The sequence below is a fragment of the Mauremys reevesii genome, linkage group 3 (genome assembly GCF_016161935.1).
Source record: "Mauremys reevesii isolate NIE-2019 linkage group 3, ASM1616193v1, whole genome shotgun sequence".
NCBI lineage: Eukaryota > Metazoa > Chordata > Testudines > Geoemydidae > Mauremys > Mauremys reevesii.
The window spans coordinates 201412764-201438201 of record NC_052625.1 but is presented as its reverse complement, the minus strand read 5'-3'; the positions used below and the strand labels follow the sequence as shown (position 1 = coordinate 201438201).

The 25438-nt window shown below is 44.6% G+C and overlaps 1 protein-coding gene across 8 annotated transcripts in view; it reads left to right on the top strand.

Annotated features, from left to right (window-relative positions):
* Positions 1–24998, top strand: part of HMBOX1 (homeobox containing 1) — a 147131-nt gene extending 122133 nt beyond the window's left edge. Inside the window, exons 7-13 of one of the 8 annotated variants that reach the window (XR_005595931.1) lie at positions 10029–10111; positions 11927–12022; positions 13254–13348; positions 13561–13662; positions 16974–17141; positions 18514–18644; positions 18911–24998. Coding sequence is in view for 7 of the 8 variants with exons in the window: in XM_039529435.1 (XP_039385369.1) it covers positions 10029–10111; positions 11927–12022; positions 13254–13348; positions 13561–13662; positions 16974–17111 (514 nt within the window). In the remaining variant the exon portion in view is untranslated. The other 7 variants (XM_039529435.1, XM_039529437.1, XM_039529436.1 and 4 more) reach the window with 7 other exon arrangements.
* The last annotated feature ends 440 nt before the right edge of the window (positions 24999–25438 follow it).

Here is a 25438-nt window from a genome sequence, read left to right as displayed (position 1 = left end):
CATTACTCCTTGTTCTGTCATCAGGTACCACTCAGAACAGTCTAGATCCATCCTCTTTGGAACCCCCTTTCAGGTAGTTGAAAGCAGCTATCAAATCCCCCCCTCATTCTTCTCTTCTGAAGACTAAACAATCCCAGTTCCCTCAGCCTCTCCTCATAAGTCATGTGCTTCAGCCCCCTAATCATTTTTGTTGCCCTCCGCTGGGCTCTTTCCAATTTTTCCACACCCTTCTTGTAGTGTGGGGCCCAAAACTGGACACAGTACTCCAGAGGAGGCCTCACCAATGTCGTATAGAGGGGAATGGTCACATCCCTCGATCTGCTGGCAATGCCCCTACTTATACAGCCCAAAATGCCATTAGCCTTCTTGGCAACAAGGGCACACTGTTGATTCGTATCCAGCTTCTCATCCACTGGAACCCCTAGGTCCTTTTCTGCAAAACTGCTTCCTAGCCATTCAGTCCCTAGTCTGTAGCAGTGAATGGGATTCTTCCATCCTAAGTACAGGACTCTGCACTTGTTCTTGTTGAATCTCATCAGATTTCTTTTGGTCCAATCCTCTAATTTCTCTAGGTCCCTCTGTATACTATCCCTACCCTCCAGTGTATCCACCACTCCTCCCAGTTTAGTGTCATCTGAAAACTTGCTGAGGGTGCAGTCCACGCCATCCTCCAGATCATTAATGAAGATATTGAACAAAACTGGCCCCAGGACCAACCCTTGGGGCACTCCGCTTGAACCCGGCTGCCAACTAGACATGGAGCCATTGATCACTACCCGTTGAGCCCGACGATCTAGCAAGCTTTCTTCCAGTATTGTGAATGGAATATTGTCTTGTGGTTAGAGCTGTGAACTAGAATTCAGGATTTATGGTTCTATCTCTTTCTTTGGGGGAGAATGTACTCTAATGATTAGAACAGGGAACCAGAAATGAGGACTCCTGGGTTCTTTTCTGGGCTGTGGCAGGGAGAATGGATGGTGGTAACAACAGGGTGCTCCTGGGTTCTGTTCATAGCTCTGCCACTGACTTACTGTGTGGCCAGTGGCAAATTCTTTAATGTCTTTGTCCTTCAGTTTTCCCATCTTTGAAATATACATAATAACACTTACCTACCTTACAGAGATACTGGGAGGCTTGTAGGAGTTTTCTACATGGCACCAGCAGCGAACTAGGGGGATGTGATTTCAAGAGTATTCTAATGTATTGGATTGTAATTGCCCCATGTAGATCCTGCTGGCGTGCTCTGAAAAAGTACCTAGTGCGTGCCTGCCCAACATGCAGCCTGTGTCGGCTCACTGTGCAGCCCGCGGGAGGTGGGGGGGGCGTGAGTAGGCAAGCGGTGAGTGAGGGAGGGGGCCTGGGAAAGCGAGCAGGCGGCAGTGGCGGGGGGGCAGGTGAGCCGGCGGCTGGCCCCAGTTCACCGCTGCTCCGCCTCCATCTCCTCCCCTGAACTCTTCCCCCCCATTCCCCCCCCGCTTCCTGCGAATCAGCTGTTTGCGCGGGAAGCTGGGGAGGGCAGAGAAGCAAGCGGCAGCTTCACGCTCAGGCCCAGCGAGGCGGAGCTAGGGGCAGGGGTTCCAGGGGCAGGGAAGGGGGGTGGAAGGGATAAGGGGTGGTTGGATGGGGCAGGGATCCCAGGGGGGCCATCAGGAATGAGAGGAGGGGTTGGATGGGGTGGCGGGGGCAGTCAGGGGACAGGGAAGGGGGGTGGATGGGGCAGAGGTCCCGCGGGGGGCATAAAGGAACGCAGGAGGTTGGATGGGGGCGGGCCATGACCCCCTTGTGGGGTGAGGAGGGAACTGGTTGTTAAGATTTTTGGCAGCTCATCACTGGCCAGGCGGGTGGGAGGCTGGCAGGCAAGCAGGCAGGCAGTGGCGGGGGGTGAGTATGCGAGCCGGGGAGCCGGGGGCTGAGAAGGTAAGGTGGAGGGGTAGGTGAGCCAGGGGAGTGCGGGTCTGAGGAGGAGAGCGGGCGGGCGGGCACTGGCGGGGCAGGTGAGCTGGCGGCGGGGAGGAGGGCTGAGGCGGCGAGCAGGTGGGCAGTGGCAGGGGGGGCAGGTGAGCCGGCGGGGTGGTGGGGGGCTGATGAGGCGAGTGGTGAGTCGGTGGCTGACCTGTTCTACTGATGTGGTCTGGCTCCCATCCCCTCTCCAAGGGTTGCAGCTGTCTGGAGGTGCTGCCTTCCTCAGTCACACCTCATTCATTCAACAGGGCAACTGATTACAAAGCGGGAGGAAGATCTTATTCTACTTCTAGCAAAAAGACATTTTTCTTTTACCATAATTATACTACCTTAGGGGCCCATTATAACATATTACCAAGCTTCAATACCACTGTTTCGGCGGGACTGCGCTGGGGAAGGAGGGTTTGTTTCTGCGGGGCGGGCGGTGCTTGGTGGGGGTTGTTTTGGGGGGGCTGGGCGGGCGGTGCTGAGGGGGTTGTTTTTCGGTGGGGTGGGCGGCGCTGGGGGCAGGTTTGGCGGGGCCGGGGGGGTTTCAGCCCTCAGCTGTTTTCTTTGGAGTAATATGGCCCTCGCCGCTTTACAAGTTGTGCAGGCCTGACCTACTGTGTGGTAACATAGTCCTTTTGCACCTTGTATGCAAGCCCTTAGTTGTTTTGTTTTGTATTATGGTATCACCATTATATGGCCAGAGGAGATTGGGGCCCCGAAAGAAGTGGAAAAGGGTGTAGATGTGGCATACAACCATACAATATTTATAAACCACTTTAAGATCTTTGCATGAAAGGTGTTACAAGAGTGTAGGTTAGTATAGTGGGAGTGTGGGTTTTACAGTTAAGGTTGCATAAAATTTTCCATTCTAACCTGTTTTTCGTTGCTTGTAACTTTCTGAGATCTTCGTCTTTTAGACAGGAAAATTTCAGTCTGCTCTGCCCGGAGTAGCTGACAGAATTGTCCTATCAAAGTATAAAAGCTGAATATGGTGGGGGAGAGGGAACATTGGGGACTGTGAATGTTGATGGGGGGAGCTGTCCAGGAAACTGGATGTGGAGGAAAATGTGAGTTGAGTTAATAGGAGGGGCAGGAGTGGAGTTGTACCAGGCTATTAGAGGACTTGATGGGTGAGTGGGGGGAATTCAGATGCCACGTAGGGTTTGAGCTAGAAGGGGCTATGGACAGAAGGCGAGAGAAGTGCTCTCTACTAATGCAGACCACCTGTGGTTATTGTGCCAGATCTGAGAGTGAATTTGTCCATTTAAGTGTGAAGCAGAAGGGTTCTAGTTCTGCTTTCAACTTAAATCTCAACAATCCTAACTGAGGAGTCACTCCTAACATCTCCTTAATGCGACCACCCTCACCACATTCTGTGCGTCTGCTGTGAAACTTTGCTATTGGCATGTCATTTCATCATCATGTTGTGAAAAGGGTTAGCTTGACCAAAGGAGCCTGCTCGCAGTCATCACAAAATATTGAACCGGAATTGTGTTACGGGTAGCAAGCATTGTTCCCTTTCCAAGGCATTGGAGCCAGCCAGAGCATATGGTAGCCTGCAGCTTGTTCATAGTACATTCAGTGTAGCACATAGCTATATGCTGAATGAGAGGCTCGCTACTGGTGTCTCCATTCTCTTCTCTTTATTAATTTGTCTCCCTGTTTCTCAGATGCAGAGCTTTTCCTGCATTTTTACATCTGCTTTTGTTTGCGTTTCTTTAGTAAGCTTGGGCATCATCCACCAGGTACAGGGTTGTGGATCATCCAGCCCATACAGGAGTACGACATCAGGCTGTCACCTTATGATTTTAGTACATGACAGTTTCTCTCTCTCTCTCTCTCTCTCTTACGGGTTTGTTTTATGTATTGTAGATTTCTGGCAAGTATCTGTAAATGAAATAGTTTTCACAGGAAACCTAATACAGCTGTGTGGGGCAGATTTGCAGAATTAATCTTTGGACTAGATTCCCAAGGGGGATTAGATACTTAGCTGCCCCTTTAGGCATTAACGTCTAACATTTTGGCATCACTGGCATTCACAAACCACCACCATTCAGCTGTCGCCTAACCCTGGAGGCATCTAAAGTCCCGTAGCCGCCTAAATTTCTGCAGATGTACATGCACACTGCCAGCTAATTCCTGATACTGCTGAACCACTCGGCACCTAGCTCATGCCTAAGCCCTGGTGAGTTTCTCAAACTAGGCTTTCCCCGACCTGTCTCACCTGATCCTGTAGGCATGCTCTGAGCACGCCCAATCCACGAGGAACAGGAAAGAGGATGGTGGTAACGCTGTCTCCCTTACACCCAATAGCCCAGTGGATGGAGCACTCACCTGGGATGTGGGAGACCAAGGTTCAAATCCCCAATCAGTGTTGGAGCAGAGCCTTACGTAGACATTGGGCTGGAGAACGAGTGACTATAGCCTAGTGTTTAGTGCATAGATTGCAGTCCCTTATACACCTCTACCCAGATATAACGCTGTCCTCGGGAGCCAAAAAATCTTACCATGTTATAGGTGAAACTGCGTTATATCGAACTTGCTTTGATCTGCCGGAGCGCTGCTTTACCGCGTTATATCCGAATTTGTATTATAGCAGGTCACGTTATATCGGGGTAGAGGTGTACTTCAACAGGAAAGATTGAGCGAGCCCCACGCCGCAGTAACCTATACCTCACTGGTTAGTGTACTCACCAGTGAGGTGCAGAAGCTGGGTTCAAGGTCCTGCACTACATCAGGCAGAGTGGGGATTTCAACCTGGGTTTCCCACATCTCAGATGAGTGCTCTAACCACTGGGCTATTTGGTATCAGTGATGCAGTGGTAGAACCATCACAATTTTTCATAAGGAAGAGCTGGCTTAGGTGCCTCTGCTCGGGATTCTCCCTCTCTAGTCAGGCTCCTAACTCCTTTTGAGGGGTGGGACTTCAGCAGCTCCCCGCTCAGTGTCTTGGCTTCTGTGAATCTCTTGCCTAGGCACCTACCTCTTTCCATGCTTTGCACAGAGACCCTGGGGGCCTAACTCACAGTTGTGAATTCCTCTAGGCAGCAGTTAGGAGTTGCAACTCCCAGCGTCTACACTATGTCTACACTGTGCACCTTACAGCGGCGCGGCTGGGCCATTGTAGGGTAAGCAGTGTAGCCGCTCTTTGTCACCAGGAGAGAGCTCTCCCGGCAACACAATAAAACCAAGGGGCCGTAGCTTTGTCGACAGGAGAATGGCTCCTGCCAATGAAGCGCTGTCCACCCCAGTGCTTTTTGTCGTTAAAACTTTTGTCATTCAAGGGGGTGTTTTTCCACCCCAGTTACTAAGCCTAGCTAGTTTAAAGCTTTAATAAGAGAATTTCAGGACAATATATCACCAACTTAATTAAGCATAAGTAAAACAGATAGAGCAGGATAGCGTAACAATCAGTCCTGGGGTATGGGTAGGCTGTTTTTGTCATCATCAGGTCCATGCTGGTCTATCTGATGGGGTCCTGCTTGGCTTCTCCTCCTCCTCCAGTCCCCTTTGTTGTACACACGTCCTTTATACCTTGTGTGTCTGCTTGATGTTACGAGACATTATTAAAACTACCTTATTTATAACCATCCAATACTAAATATATTTCATACACATATAATAACTAACCCCAAATCCTTCTAACTCATCCATTTTTATTTATCCTGCTAAAACTTTGATTGGTACCTCCTTATCTGTCTTTTTATTGCTTTCACGTATTCCATTATTTCTTAAAACAGTTGTCTTATTCATACTTGTCTGCATCCTGTGGCCTTGGTTGGCTAGTCCTGTCCAGTCAGTATCCTTCCTCCCTAGTCTGTCTTACTAAGGAGAGCTGCAGCTGGCTAATAAATCACATATTTGTCATGTGTGCTTGGCCCTGTTATCTACACCGACCAAAAATCGACTGTAGGTAAGACTACCTACTACATACTACACCGGTAGCACGTATCGATCGGGGCGAGATCGATGCAGGTATATCGTCTCATCTGAAGCTATATCGATCCGATCACCCGCTCTTCTCGACTCTCAGATCCACCGCCCGCGCGCGGCGGGCGGCGCGCGCGGAGAGAGCCCGGACACGATCCCGCGCGTGAGGGATCGGGTTATCGATATATATCGATGACTTCTTCTAGCTTATTCATTAGCTGCTGCTGTTGCGATATTATATATTTTTTTCCACTAGTGTAGACCAGCCCACAGACCTATAGCCTTTGAAGGTGTTTTACCAGTGTTTTGAGAGCTGTGTCAGCAAGATATTTACAGGAAGCAGCAAATTTTTTACATTTTCTTATTACACTCTTGAATATATAATATCTACTTCTCTGACATTATTAAATATACATTTGTCTAACACAGTTTATTATACATTTCTTTACGCTTTGTTTCCTTGTTATTCCCTTTTCCAAGAAAGTCCTGTACAAAACACAATCCCTGCAAACAAGAATTTGTAAGGGAGAACAGTTCTGTGCTGAATATTCCATGGTACTGTATAGCCAAGGGATGGTATGTTTCAGAGAATGAAAATTACATTGATTCCAGGCTTGGGAATATTGCCAAATCAAATAAAGCCCTGCAGCCTTTGCTGATGCTTCTAGGAGTGTCCCTGCTGCTTCCTGCGCAGAATTTTGAGAGGTGCTGAGCACCAGCAACTCCCATTGAAATCAATGGGCCCAAGTCTGCTTCCTTTGAAGTCAGTGGCCAAACTTCCCCTGGTTTAAGACAGAAGGCATCAGGCATAGTATGGATTATAGATGCGCATCGTTTCTCAGGATTTAAGTCCGGCTCCTCAAAGGGAGTTCAGAGTTGCAACACTCAGCATTGCAATGGGATCTACAAAGCTGAGCTGGGCTCCCTGGACAATGAATGGAGAGAGATGGGTGCTCTAAGAATGGGATCCACAAAAGCCAGCACATTAGGTGGCTCCCCACCTAAGCTAGCTGCATGCAGACAAGATGGGTGTCTCATAAGCCCCGCCCCTCTCATGAAGTTCGGTGCCTAAATCCGAGCTGCAGAGAGGTCCCTATCTCTGCTTGCAATCCGTAGCCTGGAGCCCCTCTCCTGGAGCCAGGTGACTTAGGTGCCTAAGCAGTTTCTTGTGAGAATGAGCTACCTCCCATATCACTTTTAGCCCAGTGGTTAAAGAATTCCCTTGGGATGTAGGAGACCTGGGTTTAATTTTCCCTTCTGGGGAGAAGGGGTTCAAATCCTACCTCTGAATAAAGCGCCCTAACCACAGGGCTGTTCTGATGCGGGTCACTCTGTGTCTCCTGTTGAAACTGTTTCACTTTGGATAAATACCTAAATAGACATTGGGGCAGAGAGAGGGAGAATGTCACTGTATCCTAGTGGTTAGAAGCCCTCTCCTGGGACTGAGGAGACCTGAGTCTGGTCCCCCTGCTCCAGTGACTCTGGTTTATCCCAAGTAGAACAAGTTCAACGGGGGAGATGGAGGGAGAGCCACAGGAGCGTATCCCATAGCCCAGTGATTAGGGCACTCACCTCAGAGGTTGGAGACCCCTGTTTAAATCCTTTTCTCTGCAGCAGGCAGAGGGGGGCATTGAACGTGGGTGTCCCACATTGCAGCTGAGTGCACTGGGCTAAGTGTTATGATGGGGCCACCACTGCTGTCTCCTCCTCTGGCCAGATTTTGAATGGAACCCAGTCCGAAGGGCATGCTCAGAGCTCATCTACCGGATCAGGTCCCGCAGGCAAGAGAGGTGGGCAAAGCCTGTCTTCCCAAGCCACGCTGGGGCTTAGGCAGGAAATAGGCATTCGTACACCTAGAGCAGCAGTTCCTGAACTTTCTGCTTGCATGACCCCGTTTTCAGCCTTCCGCGAGCCCAGACAGCGTGGAGGATGCCATTACCAAATGTCATCCTCTGCACAGCCTGGCCTTGCATGCACGATACTTGCAGGGTCACTCTGTGTGGAGCAAAATGGCGTCTGCACACTCGGGATTGCCACAATCCCATCTGCTGATGGCGCAACTCAACTTGAGGTCATGCCCCCTAGTTGGGGAACTGCTGGCCTAGAGTTGAGGCAACAGTGCGCATCTCTAGATGCAGAAACATAGACGCCTAGGAGACTCGTAGCAAAAATGTAGGCACTGAGTGAGGTTTAGGTGCCTACAGGATTAGGTGGCCGCCAAACAGGAGTTCTGTGAATCTTGGTGGAGCCTAAAACTAGGAGTTGTGCCCCTGTGTTTGGGATTTAGATGCCTATGTAGACCTGGGTCTTAGTTCGTAACAGACACTCTCAACAAGAAACCTAGAAGAGGAAGGGCGGGGGTGTGTGTGTCTGAGAGAGAGAGAGAGAGAGAGAGAGTATTTAGTACCCAAATCACTAATTTCTATATTCTGCCCCTCACTTAAAAATGTAATTTCAATGGTTGCAGTTGCTCTCTAAGCAAGCAGATCAAATGGATGCACATTAACAGCGCTTCTTGCTGTGCTAATGAGCAATTTCTCTTAATCAATGAATAGCAACCCACAAGCAGGATTCCGATTGTACATATAGCTGTAACTGCAAATTACAGGGTGAATAGCAGGATGGAATGCAAGAAAAGAAAATTCAGGCTGGACATTTACGAAAATTTACTTACAAATAAGGTTGATTTAACTGTGGAATAATCTCCAAAGCGAAATAGTGGGAGCGCTGTTAACTACAGTTATTCAGAGGTAGCTTGGAAACAGACTATTACAAGGAACAAAATCATGCTTTTAACAGCAAGATAACCTAAATTGGTTTTGTCCATTTATTTCTATATAGCATCTTTTAGCTGAAAAAGAAGGATATATCAACTATCTAAAGTTATGCTGGGAGTAGATACACACAGAGATGGGGTGGCGGGGTGCACGCATGCATGTCTCATGAGTCTACTGCTATGCGGTCTCTTGATAAAAATAAAAAGCAAAATTTGTTCCCTTAAATACACAGCAACAATTGTAAGAGTCCATTACCAAGTTGACTAAGGAACTTTTGTAATTCTGACCTTTACTTTTGTAAAATAACCCCTACAAATCTATTCCTACAAGGCAAACTGAAAAGAAATGAAGTGATCCCTGCATATAGGGTCTGAATCAGCACCATTGACTTTGAGTTTGATTGGGCTCAGAGGTTTTAAATCAATTTGTTTGAGTTTGTTACAGCTAAGGAAAATATTTCTAATAGTAAAATTATAATTTTTATAGCAAAACTATAGGTATAGTAAAATGATAATTATCAAAAGCTATAGCACTAAAATGTTACATTAAAATAATCTCTTATCCCATTGTAAGTTTACAATTATTAAATAAAAAATACAATTTTAAAAGTGCACTCTAGAGTTAATCCATAGTTCTTAGAGTATTACTATATAGTTCTGCACTCGCAGACCCCTTGTAAGAAAACCACTACGTTATCCCACAGCAATGACTCAAAACAGCTGTAGTTATGTGTTTCCTGGTAAAATGTGAAGATTTTGGTGGTCAGTGGGGAGGTAGGCATATAGTGAATGAGAAAATAGGAGATGCTTACTGAACCCCGAGAATCAACATAAATATTGAACATTATGCACTGAATGAGACAGGATCATGTAATGGGGATGGATCACTTGATGATTACCTGTTCTGCTCATTCTCTTTGGGGTACCTGGCACTGGCCACTGTCGAAAGACAGGACACTGGGCTAGATGGACCTTTGGTCTGACCCAGTACGGCCATTCTTACGTTCTTAATTAAAGGAGCCGAGGTGCCTCAGTACTAACTGTGGGGTTTCCTACCAGGAGTGTTTCACTTTGCAATAGTATCTTTGGTATTTGCAGCATTTTCTATTTTCTTATACCTACTCACTTGCTATAGGGAATGGCGCAAGTGCGGCGGTGACATTTGGTTATCTAAGGCCATTGAGAAGGTTTTAAAGGGGAACTGTGTGTTCACATGTAATACATAAACATGCACATACTGTTCAACATAAAACGTAATATATCTATATTGTCCCTTTAAGACCGGTGCATTTACTAGCCCTTGACACCTTTTAGTGAAGCTGTTTTGGTGCATTCCTGCTTTGATTTCTGAAAAACGTTTTTTTTTCTGCAGTTACTTCAATGAGAATCAATATCCTGATGAGGCAAAGAGAGAAGAAATTGCAAATGCCTGTAATGCAGTTATACAGAAGCCAGGTAAGGACTTGATCGCACTGTTCTTTTCAAAGGAGTCTGCAATTAGATTTCAACATCTCCTGCTAAATTCAGCAACTCTCATTTTATGGCTGTTACTAACAATTTAGTGCTCTCAACCAGTAGGAAGTATTTCCTAGAGCGCTATATGGCTCGTGTCACTCAAGCTGCTGTACTTGGATGAAGATGAGGGCTAATGTAGCCCTCGGACCCAAACACGTATGTCTGCAAGATACATTTCTACTGATTAAAATAGTAGAGATCTAGAGGTGAAGTTCAGCATCAAAACATTTCATATGTACAGGGTCATGTAGGGTATCCATAGGAAAGGGAATGCATTTCAGAGATTTGCATTCTTTAAAGCCAATTATTTTTAGTTGCTTTTACAAATATGTGCACTTCTTATCTGAGGATCTCAAAGCCCTGTACAATAGGGTGACCAGCTGAGAGGAAGAAAATACTGATATCGGGACACATTTTTTTGGGCGGGGGGTGTCGCCAGCAGAGCAAAAAAAACAACAAAAAACGGAGTGTGAAATATCGAGACAAGTTGCGTCCCGACCAATCATCGGTCGGGACAAGGGGGATTTTATCGGGACGTCTGGTCACCCTACTCTACAAAAGTGGGTATGTGGCATTATTGTTATTACTGATCTCATTTTAAGGATGGAGAAATGTAGCCACAGAGAGGTTGTGAATTGCCTACGATCGCGTGGTGTATCCTTGGCAAAGTAGGGAGCCCTGGTCTCCTGACGTCCAAGCTTCGCTGTAGCTTCTAGACATGAGTCCCTTGTAGATTGTGTATGTTGTGGGACCTCATTTCCCCTCCCCCCTGCCCCCAGCATCTTCTCAGTTCTTCCTGCTCCTGTGAGGGTAGGAGATGAGAAATCCTACCTGGGAATGGAGTGTGGGTATCTGGTGTAATAATGCCAAGTTTGAAGCAGTGACCTCACCTGCCTTTGCTTAGTTGAAATAGTAGAACATACCCAAACCTTGCAGAGAACACATTCTGCAACTTTTGTTTACAGGAATTAAAAGTAATAAACCCAAAGGCGAAATAAAGAAAAGCTAGGATGAAATGTCCTAACATATGGGAAAATTTTAGCATTATTGACTGTAACTTAGCAGGGAGGCAGTCTAGTCTAGTGGACAGAGCACTGGACTGGGGTTCTATTCCCAGCTCTGTCACTGACCTGCTGGTTGACCCTGGGCAAGTCATTTCCCTGCTCCATGTCTCTGTTTCCCCATCTGTAAAATGGAGATAATGATAGCAACCCCTTTCTAAAGCACTTTGAGATCAGCTGATGAAAAGTGCTATGTAAGTTGTTGTTACTACTACTAGATCTTCTCTCTGCTATCCCCATATCTCACCTCTCATTAATGTTTACTAGCTTTTCTATGGTAGTTACTACCTGTGCGCCTCCGACACAGTAACCAAATTAGCTTCACATTATCCGTATGAGGTGGGAAAGTATTATCCCCATTTTACTATGGAGAATTGAGGCACGGAGAAGTGAAGTGACTTGCCCAAGGTCACACACAAATTCTGTGGCAGAGCTGTGAATTGACTCCTGGTCTCCTGAATTGGAAGAGCAGCTTTGCTCTCTATCACAGTTTAGGACTGAGCTGGCTGTAGTTGCAAAGAAAAGCCCTGCGTTTCATTTGTGAACTGTTCTTAGGTAGTTCCAGTCTCTAATGCTGTCTGCTCTAAGTTTCAAGGGTTTATCACATGGCAGGGATCTGCTGATCTTATATATATGTGCAAAGTGCCTGTGAAACCCTGTAAACAACTGTGCTTTCTACTGTATATTTTCACAGGCAAAAAGTTGTCAGATTTGGAGCGAGTTACCTCCCTTAAAGTGTACAACTGGTTTGCCAACCGGAGAAAGGAAATCAAGAGGAGAGCCAATATCGGTAATGTATCAGAGAACCTGCTTTCAGACAACCCGAAGGGCCAGCTCCAGGGAGCTGGAGAGCATAAGATTGAATTCTATTAATGCAAATGGCTAGAAGCTCCAAGCATTTTTAATAGTCGGTTAAAGCACTTTTTAAAATAAATCTTTCACCCTCTCAACGTTTCTAAACTATCATCTTGGACTCGGTTTACAAATGTCAGTAGTAGGGCAGGAAAAATGATTCAGTGATCGGATGTCACCAGAGGACCTAATTTCTGATTTAAGTCTGAATCTGATCAATATAGAAGGATTCATATTTCCCTAACACCGAATTATTGGCCCAGTCCCATTGGACATCCCAAATGAAACAAGAGAAGCAGTGATTTCTGCACTGGGGATAGGGGAAATTCAAAATGTACTGAGTTTAAAACCTTTAAAATGCAGTTCCACTCTGAAAAGTGCCAGGGGGAGAGGGGAAGCAATTTTTTTAAAAAGAGGTCTTTGTGTGTAAGTTTCTTGCCTCAGTAATGTCTAACTCAAATGTACTCATTTTACAAGTCAAAATGGTGGTGTTTTTTCTTACTGCCAACCCTGTAAGATTCCGCTGAGATCTGAAAGTCAAGATGGGTTCTTTACATCTCAAATACCATCACCAGTACCAAGGATTCTGCAGGCCAAATTCTTCCTTCAGTTACCCCGGGGCCACCTTATTGCCTTCAGTGGGTTTGCAAAGCCATAACTGACTGGAACCTAGTAAACAATTCTGTTGACCGTGTGCAAGCTGGAATAGGACACAGCTCACAAACTTAGCTGTGTTGCGTTCTGCAGACTAGCCAAGGTTTCGAGCTTCAGACCTGAAGAAGAGCTCTGTGTAGCTTGAAACCTTGTCTCCCTCCCCAACAGAAATTGGTCCAGTAAAAGATGTTACCTCGCTCACCTTGTCTCTCTCGTATCCTGGGACCGACACGGCTGCAGACACACTGCATGCACAAGGGAGACTCTGTCCGTTGTAGACTAGATGGGGAAGAAGGAAAGTTTGACTATTAGACATTGAGAATGGAAACAGTTTGGGGGGGGGGGGGGGGCAACAGAAGTGAACACTTAACACCCACCCAAATTGTGGATAGTTGAGAGAAGGAGGTCAAGAGTTGACCTTGCTAGTCCACTTGTTTTAAATGCCTAAAATATGGATGGTCTTTAATTCCAGTAATGCATCAGATAATTTAGGGATCCATTTGCTTTTTTCGAAGAAGCAGCAATCCTGGAGAGCCATGGCATAGATGTACAGAGTCCAGGAGGCCATTCCAATAGCGATGACGTCGATGGGAATGACTATTCAGAGCAGGTAAGAATCTGAGCTGAGCTGCGTGGCCCCAGATGGGAGACCCCGCATGTGACACTTCAGCCTCATGGGGCCTTGTACCTCTCATGAGTCAGACTTCCTTCTTTTTTTTTTCTTTCATGTAATTTTAATGGGGAAAGTGGAAGAGCACAGCTCCCCTATTGAATGTGTGAGAAACCAGTATTCACCCACTTGGATTTATTGTCATACAACAGGACACTTGGCAAGTACGCAATGGGGAGGAGGAGGGAAGATGTTCAGAGGGAGGCAGAGAAGCAGAGAAGGTAGAAGAAGACAGGAGGATCTGCTCCAAACAAGCAAGTGACACCATTCACACAACACACAATGTTTGAAAAATGCTAGGACAGTGTTAACTCAAGCTACGCACCATCTATCATTCAAGCTCTCCTTATCTCTGGCACTGGTACAGTGGTTAACCTTCAAGAAAGGACGTATAGATCTTTAACCATTTCTGCAGTGTGTTGGGTACAAACATGCTTCCCTGTGACATCAGGCACCCATGTTCTCATCCCACCTCTCCTTCTCCATCTTCCCCTGCAGAGCCAGTGGTGACTAAGTCCATTTTGGATAGATTCACTTGACATCATTGGCCTTGCTGAACAGTTCTGCTACCTTTGCTCCTTGTGTTCATGCTGCTACACCCAGGTGTCTGGGTTTTGTTGGGGTTTTCTTAATAGGCCATCCCTGGAAGGAAGTAGGAGGTCTCATTTCCTGGTTACTGGAAGCCCAGTATCCTGGAGTAGCTACCCTAGTAGGCTCAGCCCAAGTCCAGTGGGACATTGATTGGGTGAGAGGTGCTGGTATGCCTGCTCTGTTTCCACCATCCTTAGAGCTGCTGCTATTTCTTTGGTGGAGGACAAAGATCCTTTTATAGACCATCTCTGGAAGTAGTTGGTGGAGCTCTGCTCCGTATGGCTGTGCAAGGTCAGAATCTCCTAAATAATTGGTGTGATATATTTTGAAACTGCAGCCAAGCACATTTAATTGCATGCCTGTCAGATAGAGGAATTGATGGGTTAGCAGATGCATTGTTTAGAATTCCAAACCATTTCTTTCTTTCTGTATTTTTGTATTATCCAACATATTTTTGGAAAGATTTTTTTTTGCTTAATTTGCTTAATTGCATCAAAATTCTCTGTTCAGAGTCCTTAGACATTGCAGTTCTCAATGATCTAGCCCAGACTCCACTGTAAAGGATAATTAGGCATTAAAAGTTAAATGCGTTACTGTGGAAAGCTGTGCTGATGACCATTTAATACCCATTCAGCCGTTAAAACCATAAAATGTGTTTCAGAGTATCATTCAGACTCCAGAAAACTTGAAAACATAAAGTTTATTCAATTACCATTAAAGTTAATAACATAAAGTTAATACAACTTCAGAGGGATTTTGGTTTTTTTACACTTTCTCATAGTTCACTTAATTGACTTTTAGGGTCAGGTATTCAAAAATTCTGATGTGCTTGCAGGGTTTTGAACATCTGGCCCAAAATTCATGGCAAATTAAGAGATTCTGTTAAACAGCCTCAGGAGTTTACTGAAAACCGGCATTTCTGTCCCACCAGCAATCACCACCTGCCATCTTGATTTAGAAATGATATTGTTGCAAATTCATCATCATGGGCCTGATGTAATAATGACACAAATACTTAGCATTTTTGCTCTATAAAATGCTGTAAAAATATTAACTAATTCTCCCAAGACCTCTGTAAGGTAAGTAAGTATTTTTACCCCCAGTTCAGAAAGGGGGAAGCTGCCGCTTGCTTTGCCCAAGATCCCAGAAAGAGTTGGTTTTTAGATTTAGGATTAGAACTTGGTTGGGTTTAGTGTGCGGGTACTGGGTGGTGGTAGTGGTCAGTGATGTATAGGAGGTCAGAAGAGAGAATTTGGTGTTCCCTTCTGTCCTTAAACTCTATGACTATGACTTATTCCTAGGACCCTACCAAATTCATGGCCATGAAAAACATGTCACAGACCATGAAATCTGGTTTTTTGTGTGTGCCTCTACCCTATACTATACGGATTTCACAGGGGAGACCAGTGTTGCTGAAATTGGGGGTCCTGACCCAAAAGGGAGTTGCAGGGGCGTCGCAAGATTATTTTAGGGGGGTCATGGTGTTGCTACCCTTACTTCTGTGCTGCCTTCAGAGCTGGGTGGCCAGAGAGCAGCGGCTGTTGGCCAGGCGCCCAGCTCTGAAAGTGGCGCCCCGCCAGCAGCAGCACAGAAGTAAGGGTGGTGATACCATACCGTGCCATCCTTCCTTCTGCGCTGCTGCTGGTGGCGGCTCTGCCTTCAGAGCTGGGCTCCTGGCCCGCAGCCACTGCTCTCCAGCTATCCAGCTCTGAAGGGCATCGCCGCCAGCAGCAGCAGTGCACAAGTAAGGGAAGCAGTACCGCAACCCCCCCTACAATAACCTTGCGATCCCCCCGAACTCCTTTTTGAGTCAGGACCCCTACAATTACAGCACCATGAAATTTATGATTTAAATGGCTGAAATCATGAAATTTATGATTTTTAAAATCATGAAATTGACCAAAACGGACCCTGAATTTGATAGGGCCCTACGTATCCCTGTGTAAGCGGTGGCTGCTTGGTATGGCACTCTGTCCCCCTCTAGTGGTGGCTAGGCCAGCTAGAGATTGATGAGCCTGCTACAACCTTGGCTATCTGAAAAGTGTTTTTTAGCTCAGGCAGTAGAAGCTCGTGCATTAAGATCAACGTGTCCCAGGTTTGACCCCACTGAAACAAGCCACCAAAGGGTGTCAGAGTTACACCTATATTCAAACCATGCCCCCACTCTGATGTAGGCTCAGAAAACTGCACACTTCAGTGTGTATGTGGAATGAAATCCTTTTCCTTCATTGATCTTAAAACATTTCAGTGCTGAGAAAAATCTTCATTGCAGGCCTATAGCAGTGGATTTTCCCCATATTCTTCGTACTTCACAGCAGCCACGCATCCTGAACAATTAAACTGTTGTCCTGTTAAAATTAAGAGGCTTCTTTTTAGTGTTTAGAAAAAAGACACATAGGAATATATGGTGACAGCCTCCAGATCTATTTGAGGTTGCAGTGCAGGCAGCAGTATAACCCACAGTTTTTCACTATTTAATTAAATGAGATGTGGCATGTAGCAGGATGGCTGGCTAGACAGCGTGATCTGCTGTGGTAGTTCCTGCATGAGGTCATTTCACCACCTTTTTTATCTGTCTGGGACATTTTCAGCAGCTGGCTTAGTGCTGAATTGTCTATAGATGTATCCCGATATAAAATAGAACATAGGTATGTATGTGTCACTTCTATTTTACACAAAATCACTCTTATCTTATCCTTTAATATATTCTGCACTACGCTTGCCATTAGCCAGTTTTTATCTATTGAAAATAAACGTGAATCTCCACGCCCGGCCCTGCCCATTTCAATGAACCTGTGTTTGCCCAGTGAATGACATTTTCTTAAAGGGAGTCCGTGTTTCTTTTCAACCCTACCCAGTTAGCAAAAGTGTAATTTGCGGCCCTTAGTTCACTGCTCACTTTAAAAACTCTTTCGCTCAGACTGAATGCTCACTAATTAACAACGCTTCATCTTTTTCCTTTCTGCATACACAGGATGACAGCACTAGCCATAGTGACCACCAAGATCCCATTTCATTAGCCGTGGAAATGGCAGCAGTAAACCACACCATCTTGGCATTGGCCCGGCAAGGAACCAACGAAATCAAGACAGAGGCCCTAGACGACGACTGATACAAAGAAGGGGGAGGGTCAAAGCAAGAAGTAACTTAGTTTTAGACGTAGCACCTTAGCAGACTTTCTTCGGTCCTTAATGTGTTCTTCTTACAGTATAACTTTGCAGTTTCTTGTACGTCAGTTAGCTGTTAGGGTCTTGTTCTGTGAAGATGGCATGGTGCCCTCAGCCTTTGCATATACTCTCTCAGTATTAATTCCCAGTAAATAATCAGTCAACCAACCAACCTCCCTCTCCCAGCCCCAGTGGCTCGAAAATCTTGCTGCTTTGTCTTAGCATTCCAAGAAAGTGCTTCCAGGTATTTTAGAGAGTCCTCAGTTCCAAGTCTTAGGCTACATTTCAAATCTTGGATACCCTTAGACATCATGTAAAACTAGTCTGTACGCTTTTCCTTCTCCAAGACTGAAAGGATGGAAGCTGAGGTAGAGGCACAGGGTCGATGGACGCCATATTGGGAGTATCAACAGAGAGTAAAAAGAACACTAGAAACCCCCCTTCAGCATGGGAATGAGTGATTTCCAGCTGCAATAAGCCGTGCCTCACTGGTCACACAGTGACTTGATATACTTCTTTTGGGTACTGCGCTGAGAATGTCCATGGGAAACATATTCACACATTTCGGTTGATGCTCACATATTCAACAAAGACATCCTCTACTCTCACAAGCTGCATGGCTTAGTGGATAAAATACTGCCTTCTGCCTCTGGGACCATGATAGAAGCCCAGCCTGGGATCACATGAAAAATGAGCTGAATGTCTAATGGACGGCAGTCCACTTCTCAAAACCACTATTCATTATTTGGCACGTCTAGCAGTGCCTGCTCTGAAGAGGTCTAGACTCGATCAATCTCTCATAGAAGTTGCGTTACCTTTTGTTCTTCCTCTCACCTTTTCCCCCTCCGGCCCCTCTCAAAAGCAATGTTTTCGAAAAAGGGATTAAGATAATAAATGGGTGAGTTTGTACAAGTCTGTGTAACTACTGCCTGCAATCCTAACAGGCCTGAAAGGTTATTGGAGGACTTTGGTATCTAGTTTCTGCTAGTTATCAACATGGCATAAATATGCACCCAAATATGAACACTTCTTAAAAGGCAGGAAGATCTCCTCCTTGAGATATAGGGTGTAATGCTTTTGTGTTCTCTTTACTCTGTCCTTGTTATGGTGTCAGAAAGCTGTACTGCTACAGACAATTTAATTAATAATGGGAAGCCATATTGATAATGGATGTGGTAATATTTGTAAAGCAAACCTACTTTAAGTAGCAGAAACTAATGGAATTGTTTTTCCTTGATCATATGTAGCACTTTTGTTACTTTTTTCTTAAAGATATTTATATTTGATAAATCTTTTTTTTTAATCATTTGAGAATTCAAAATACCAAACGACAAACTTGCATTACAGAGTCACCCTGTGATCACCTTGTCATCTAGTATCTAAATGATGAACTGTGTATGCATCTAAGAAAATTACATCTGCTGGCATTGTGTGAAAGTGATCTCTGGCATCCTGATAAAAGTGATATGTCGCTGCCGGTAAGAGGAAACTGTTCACTGGAAGCAGCACGGGATGCGTTAGAGACGGGCTAGGCTGCATTATATCTTTGAAAAAATTAATGCATTTACATAGCATTTCCACTGCATTCCATTTTATCCTCCCTGCTGTATGGAAATAGTTTCAGAGGGAAGATGGCTTAGTTTTGAAGCATGGCTTTCCTTTGTCTTTTGTTCATTTTTAAAGGTGAAGGGAAGTTACTATGACTTGTTTTGGTTTTATTCCTTCCCATCTCCTCCTCCCCCAGCTTTGCAAGATGTTTGCAACTTGAAACCATCAGATATAATTGCCAGCACTTAGAAAAAGAAAGAAAGAAAGAAAGACCGACCAAATTGTGGCACATCAGCAGGTTTTAGCCAGCCTTAAACCCCCTGAAGGTAAAGACTAACTAGATCATGTTTATGTCTGCTAATCTGCTGAAAGCTGTTTAGGTAGATGTGGGAGATTCTGTGCTTACAGAGGGCACAGAGTTGGCACCTCTTAGCCCCTGTGACTTTGAAGATATATAGGCAGGGCTTGGCCCTGTCATTCATTTATGGATTTCATTGGAAAATGTATGTGCTTTCTTTAGCAGTAGATCACTGAAGCAGAATGGAGCTGTCTTTTTCTGTTTTATTGTATGTCTTGAGTAGGCAAATTCATGAATAGCGTCAGGATAGACTCAGGAAAGAATGAAATCGGTTCATCACATTGCAGTATTCTTTCTTGGGTGTGTGTGTGTGTGTGTGTGTGTGTGTGTGTCCCCACTAGCGAGCAAAGGGCGGGGTGTGTGTGATGTTTTTGCACTGCAGGATGATCAAGCAAACTGTAGCTTCAGTGGAATTTTACCTACTTATTCATACTACAGTCACACACAGAGCTTGCAATAAATCGCGGTGGTTTCTTGTCAGGAGATTTTAATAATCAATGACCTCTTTATGCTGGTTTGCCACCAGAGTTTGTTCTAGCTGTTCCATTTTAAAGAATCGAATCAGACTGATAGACAGCTGCACCTACAAAATAAATATTGCTTACATTTTTACCTTAAAAGTCATTCTTTGAAACAAACATCTATTTAGAGAATGAAGGAAGAATAACACCAATACAGTAAAGGCCAGATCCTGATCTCTGCTGCACTGGTGTAAATTTGAAATAACTCCATAAAAAGAATGGATTTAAACCACTGTATAGGAGAGAATCTGGCCTTCACTCTGTCTAGCACAGTCTTACAACTCCTGTGTCCCATAACACATCAAAAAGAATAAGCAGATGAACAACTTGTGTATAATTAGCGATCAGTGGCTCTTCTGTCCTAAATTGCAGCTTGCTGGTAAGCAGCAGCCTTTGCCCCACCAGAGGAAGACCATAGACTGATTCAGTAGGTAAGAAATGCCTTAAGCGAGCCAGGTGCTACATAGTTCTGTTCATCTCCCTTCATCTGCATTCTGTTTGGTCTCTGTACGGCCCTCAGAAGATATGATCAAGCAATATGATCTTAGCCATCCTCAATATCCTGATGACACTGAGCTGTCTAGCTCCCTCCTTAGCCCGCTGTGGACTGTTTCTTGATTGACAGACACTTATTTTGATGAGGATAGCCGGTCTAGGCTCTCATTAGATAACTCCTGTCTATCGCGTTGAGGGAAACCTTTTCAAGACATTTTGGAACGGCTTCTGCAGCCTTGTCGTTCAGGGCGTGGACAATGCTAGTGAGAGAACACTGGAAATTAAGGTTTGCTCTGGGTCACTCCCTCAGCAAGCTGAGCCAGTCCTTTTGAGGCTATTTCCATCTCTGCGTTTTCTGTCAAATCAGGTTTTTCTCTGCAGTGCTGCAGTTCAGACCTTGTTACGGACATTCATACATTCATCACCTCCAGGATAAATTACTGTGCAGCCCTCCCACTTGGGTTCTGCTTGAAATTGATCTGAAAGCTGAATTGGTTACAGGATGGTTACCGACTCCTTCCATGGATGCAGTTTGAAGAATCGATGATTCCTTCCTTCCAGGCTGCTGCTAACACCAACAAATTCAATCCAGATTGGTATCTCATGGCTCATAATACTTTAGCCAGCATTTTTTTGCCATCCTCCAGAGCAGGAGAGGTTGGCTGGGTTGTCCTTGGTTTCTATCCCTAGATATTATTGGAGCTTGTGGGAGTGCAGTGCAGTACAGGGCTCCATCCATGGAGTTCCCTTCTCTGAGGACGTTCCCCAGAGTTTTCCTGTGGCTGGCTCCTGACTCTGCATCAGGCCTTTCTCCGCCGATTTGTTCATCTTTGGCTATTTCGTTGCTCCCCTTTTTCTTTGCTCGTGTAGTTCGGGCCATGTCTTTTCCTGGACTGTTATGTGTAATATATTCATTTAAATTTGGTACCGATGTCCAAATATTTTGCAACAGATGCCTTGGATAATAAGTTAACACAGCGGCAGGCGGACGGCATTTTTCTTTGATGCCCTGGTGATACAGAGACATCTTTGAAGTACCTGGAGGTGTTACAACAGTTTCACTGCTCCAATAAATGTGATCTTACCAAGAAGGGAGTTTCTAACTTTGAACCGTGTTTTCTAGCAACGCTGTGTTGACCTAGCATGATTGTGAGTCGCGTTTGTTTGTGTTTTATTTTTACCTACTTAAAATATTCTCCTATAAGAGAGAGGCCTCGTCTGCAAAGTCTGGATCCAGCTTTCCAAAACTGGGGGGTATTTAGATTCATAGTTTTAGTTCAGACCTATCTGTAATATAAATTGCAGTGGTGACCTATTATGCTTATGTGAGTCTTCATTGAATTCCTCAATAACTTTATTTTATTCCATTGACTATAGTGGAGTTTAATGGATCAGTGTTTTCATAACACCCAGGCTATCTATGTAGGTGGATGGACGGTTTTTGGGAAGGGTTTTAGCATACATTGACTGGACTTTCTACCATCTCGCTGTTGTGGCGGGGAATCTTTTAGGTTTGGCATAGCTAATGAGATTCTCTATAAGTATCACTTTCGTATGCAGGCTGGCAAGATTTTTGCTATTTTACTCCTCATGGAAAGCTAGTAAAATCATAGGATATGTCTACACTGTAAGCCCAGGATTCAAATTCAGGCTCAAGCCTTGCCCTCCTTCCGTCTACATACACATCACTCGAATCCAGAGTTCGGACCCACGACCCTATGGTGGTGGGGGGTCCTAGCCTGAGTCAAACTGGGACCGAGGGGGTCAAGCCCGATTGCTTTGTAGTGTAGCTGCAGTCCCACTGGATTTGTGCCCTGGGAGTCTGAGAAAAGTATCCCACCATCCCACAGGCCAACTTTTTGTCCTCTGGACAGTCAAGTCTGGAGAACAATCATGTTTTCCCACACTGCACCCAAGCAAAGGATGAGAGCAGACACATTATGGGAGGGCAGTAGGGAGTCTGGGATATGGGTGGTTGGACTCGGGCCCACATAATACAGTGCAGACACTGAAGCGCCAGGTTGGGACTCAGGGTTCAACAATTCCTAATCTTGGGTTACAAATGAGCATAGCTGCTCAAACCCAAGCCCTGAATTTACTTTGCAGTGTAGGCATACTCCCAGTAGTGCGGCAGTTTATAGAAGTAGAATGGCACATGGTCAGCTCGTATCTGAACTGGTCAAAATCTTTTTGTCTTGCTGTCTTAAAGGGACATAAAGATTTCACTAAGATTTTCAGCTTCTCTATTAGAGTACTGTTCTCTCATCACTCTGGTTTACCTCGTGCAATCAAATTAGTCTTGTCACACAGAGCTATCTGGTATTTGCAGCAGGATTCCACTGGCTGGCTGGGTACAGTCACAGAATCATAGAAATCTAGGGCTGGAAGGGATCTTTAGAATCCCTTGCCCCATACGGAGGCAGTACCCAAGTATACCTCGACCACCCCGAAAGGTGTTTCTCTCACCTGTTTTTAAAAACCTCTAGTGACTGAGATTCCACAGCCTCCCTTGGTAACCTGTTTCAGTATATAACTATCCTTACAGCGGGAAAGATTTTCCTAATATCTAACCTAACTCTCCCTTGCTACAGATTAAGCCCATTACTTCTTGTCCTACCTTCATTGGACATGGCGAAACTTGAAGACTGTTTTCCGGTCCCCACTCAGATGACTTTTCTCATGACTAGATGGGCACATTTTTTAAATCTTTCCTCAGAGATCAGGTTTTCTGAACCTCTTGTTATTTTTGTTGCTGTCTTCTAGATCTCTCCAGTTTTCCACATCATTTTTAAAGTGTCTTTTATTGTACACATGGGTCAGACTTGCAAAATTGGTGTGTGGATTTTGAATGCATATAATAACACTGCCCCTAACTATTTAATCCAGGATTTTGATTCCCGTTGTAGCTTGAATTGAGAGCCAAGTGTAGATTCCCATCTTTCTCCCTTAAGTTCATAAGTATTTGTGTCCAAGATTTGGTTTGAGTCTCTTAAGTTATATTAGCTTTGAACCCCAGGAACTGGTCACTATGATGGTCTTTGCCCTGGTGGGTTTTGAATGGAGGAAAATGCCCCATCTAATTTCCTCATGTCAGTTCATTTCTGATGGGTGTGATGTTTGTTAGAAAGTACGTTTCTTTCCCCTAAGCAGGACATTGTGAATTTAGTATTGCTTACTATTCATCAGCTAAGTAATTTATCTCTTCCTTCAGGTCACAGTTTGTGAGATTATGACCAAGAAACTTTGGGTTTCTCATCAGAAAAAACTCCCTTGCTCATATTTAGTAAAGGGCTTCATTTCCCAGTAGCTGTTGCAATTTTTTTTTTCAGTGCAATTTTTTTCATTAACAATATTGTTTGCTTACAATCTTCACACATTTTTAGGTAATAATTTTTTAATTTGGTTTAGCAGTTTTGCTCTTGACGTGGGTCTGTGTTGAAAAATGAGTTACCTGTCACAACCAAAATGTATTCATTATTGTGGGTATAGGACTTTTCTGTTTTTTAATGCCCTCCTGATGAATTCATTGGGGCTGCGTAGACACCAGCTAACTTTTGCAGTTTTACTGAGCCAAGACAAACTCCTCATCATTCCCTTGAACGGAAGGCGAGTGCACTGATCAGGAGTACCAAGGAGCTGGGTTGCAGAGGTATTTCCAAATAAAGCATTCCTTTCTGTGCTTTTTTTAATAGCTAGGATATTTACTCAGGATTTGGAATCAGTTGTTGGCCAACACAGATTTGGCAAACTGAAAAGCATGACCAGAAACCCCTGTCTCTTAGTTTCATTTACCATGGTCTAATTTACAGTAGCTAAATTGTCCAATTAAAGATATTCCATGTTAATGAAAAAAGAGGTGGCAGCTACAAATTAGAATTTCAGATAAACCAAATTTATTTTTCTCTCTTGAGAGAAAAGCAGTAGAGGATTGAATTTGGTCATCTAAGGACTTTAAGCAGATGTGACAGTGTTTTAAACGTGGTGTTCTACACAGCAAAAAAAGGTATTATCAATGGGATTATAGTCCTTCAGCGTCTTCTCTGTCATCCTCTTGTGTGGAAATACATGTCGTACTCTAATTTGTGTTAATGAGGAAAAATAACCAAATATATTTGGTTTCTTCAGGATTTCTTACCCAGTCTAACTAGAATGTTCTTAGAGTGCTCATTGCTATAGTATCTAAGAGCTAAACCATGCTGACAAATTGAGAAGTGGGTTTAGAGAGAAATATGGCTATTCCCTTTTGTGCCTCTTTTCAAGATTGGCAGTTGAGTTTGTTTTCATCCGTCTGAACAATAATAATCCATGGATAATACACAGCTTTTCTCTCTGCTGTTCTTTCCAGTAATCATTGAAGCACTCAGGCCAGGGGTTTAGATGCTACAAGTAGGTGTGAGTGCGTTAATGCCATTGAGCCCCCGTGAGCTGTATAATGGATCTTTGATGTTTGTGTACATATAGTACATCTCCTACTCAGATGATCTGGCAAAATGCTCTCTCTTCCATTTTCAGTCTCTATCTTTTTAATGTAAGCTGGTGTGCTCTGTTGTAATTCACTCTCAGGTTCATACTGATGTGTTGTGATCAGATGAAGGTTCTGTTCAGTCTTTTCAAACTGTAGCCATGGTAATTGGGTGGGTAGAATGAATACATAAAAGTGTAATGGCCGTTTTGAATGACTGGGTGTCCACCTGACATGTAATTAGCTGCTTCAGGAAGATGTAGATTGGCATGGTTGTAATTAAAAGGATTTCTGTCCTTGTATGTGATTGAAAACAGCAGCTCTTCCATTTCCTAATTTCCTTTAGTACTAATGCGCTCAACAATGTTTGGAACAGCAACAAGTAACAGGGCCGGCTCCAGGGTTTTTGCCGCCCCAAGCAGCAAAAAAAAAAAAAGGCGCAATCGCGATCGGCTCTACCGCCGCCGCTTCAGTCTTCGGCGGCAATTCAGCGGCTGGTCCTTCTCTCCAAGAGGGAGTGAGGAACCTGCCGCCGAAGAGCCGGATGTGCCGCCCCTCTCCGTTGGCTGCCCCAAGCACCTGCTTGCTGGGCTGGTGCCTGGAGCCGGCCCTGCTTAGTAAACTAAAATAATGGCCTGTTCCTTATAATGCTGGACAAAAACCGGGATTAGTTTTCTATGCAAAGCTTCTTTCTCTTTCTTTTATCCTGGCCATATCTGTATAGCTTCTCATTGGGTTGCAAAAAAAATAAATAAAAAAAATGCATGCAATGGCTTAATTATTTTCCATTTCCTGAATGAAGGATCACTAGAAACCTAGAGAACCCAGTTTATTTCACACCTTAATACTGGCATTGCTTTCATCCTGAATCTGTCATTGCAATATACT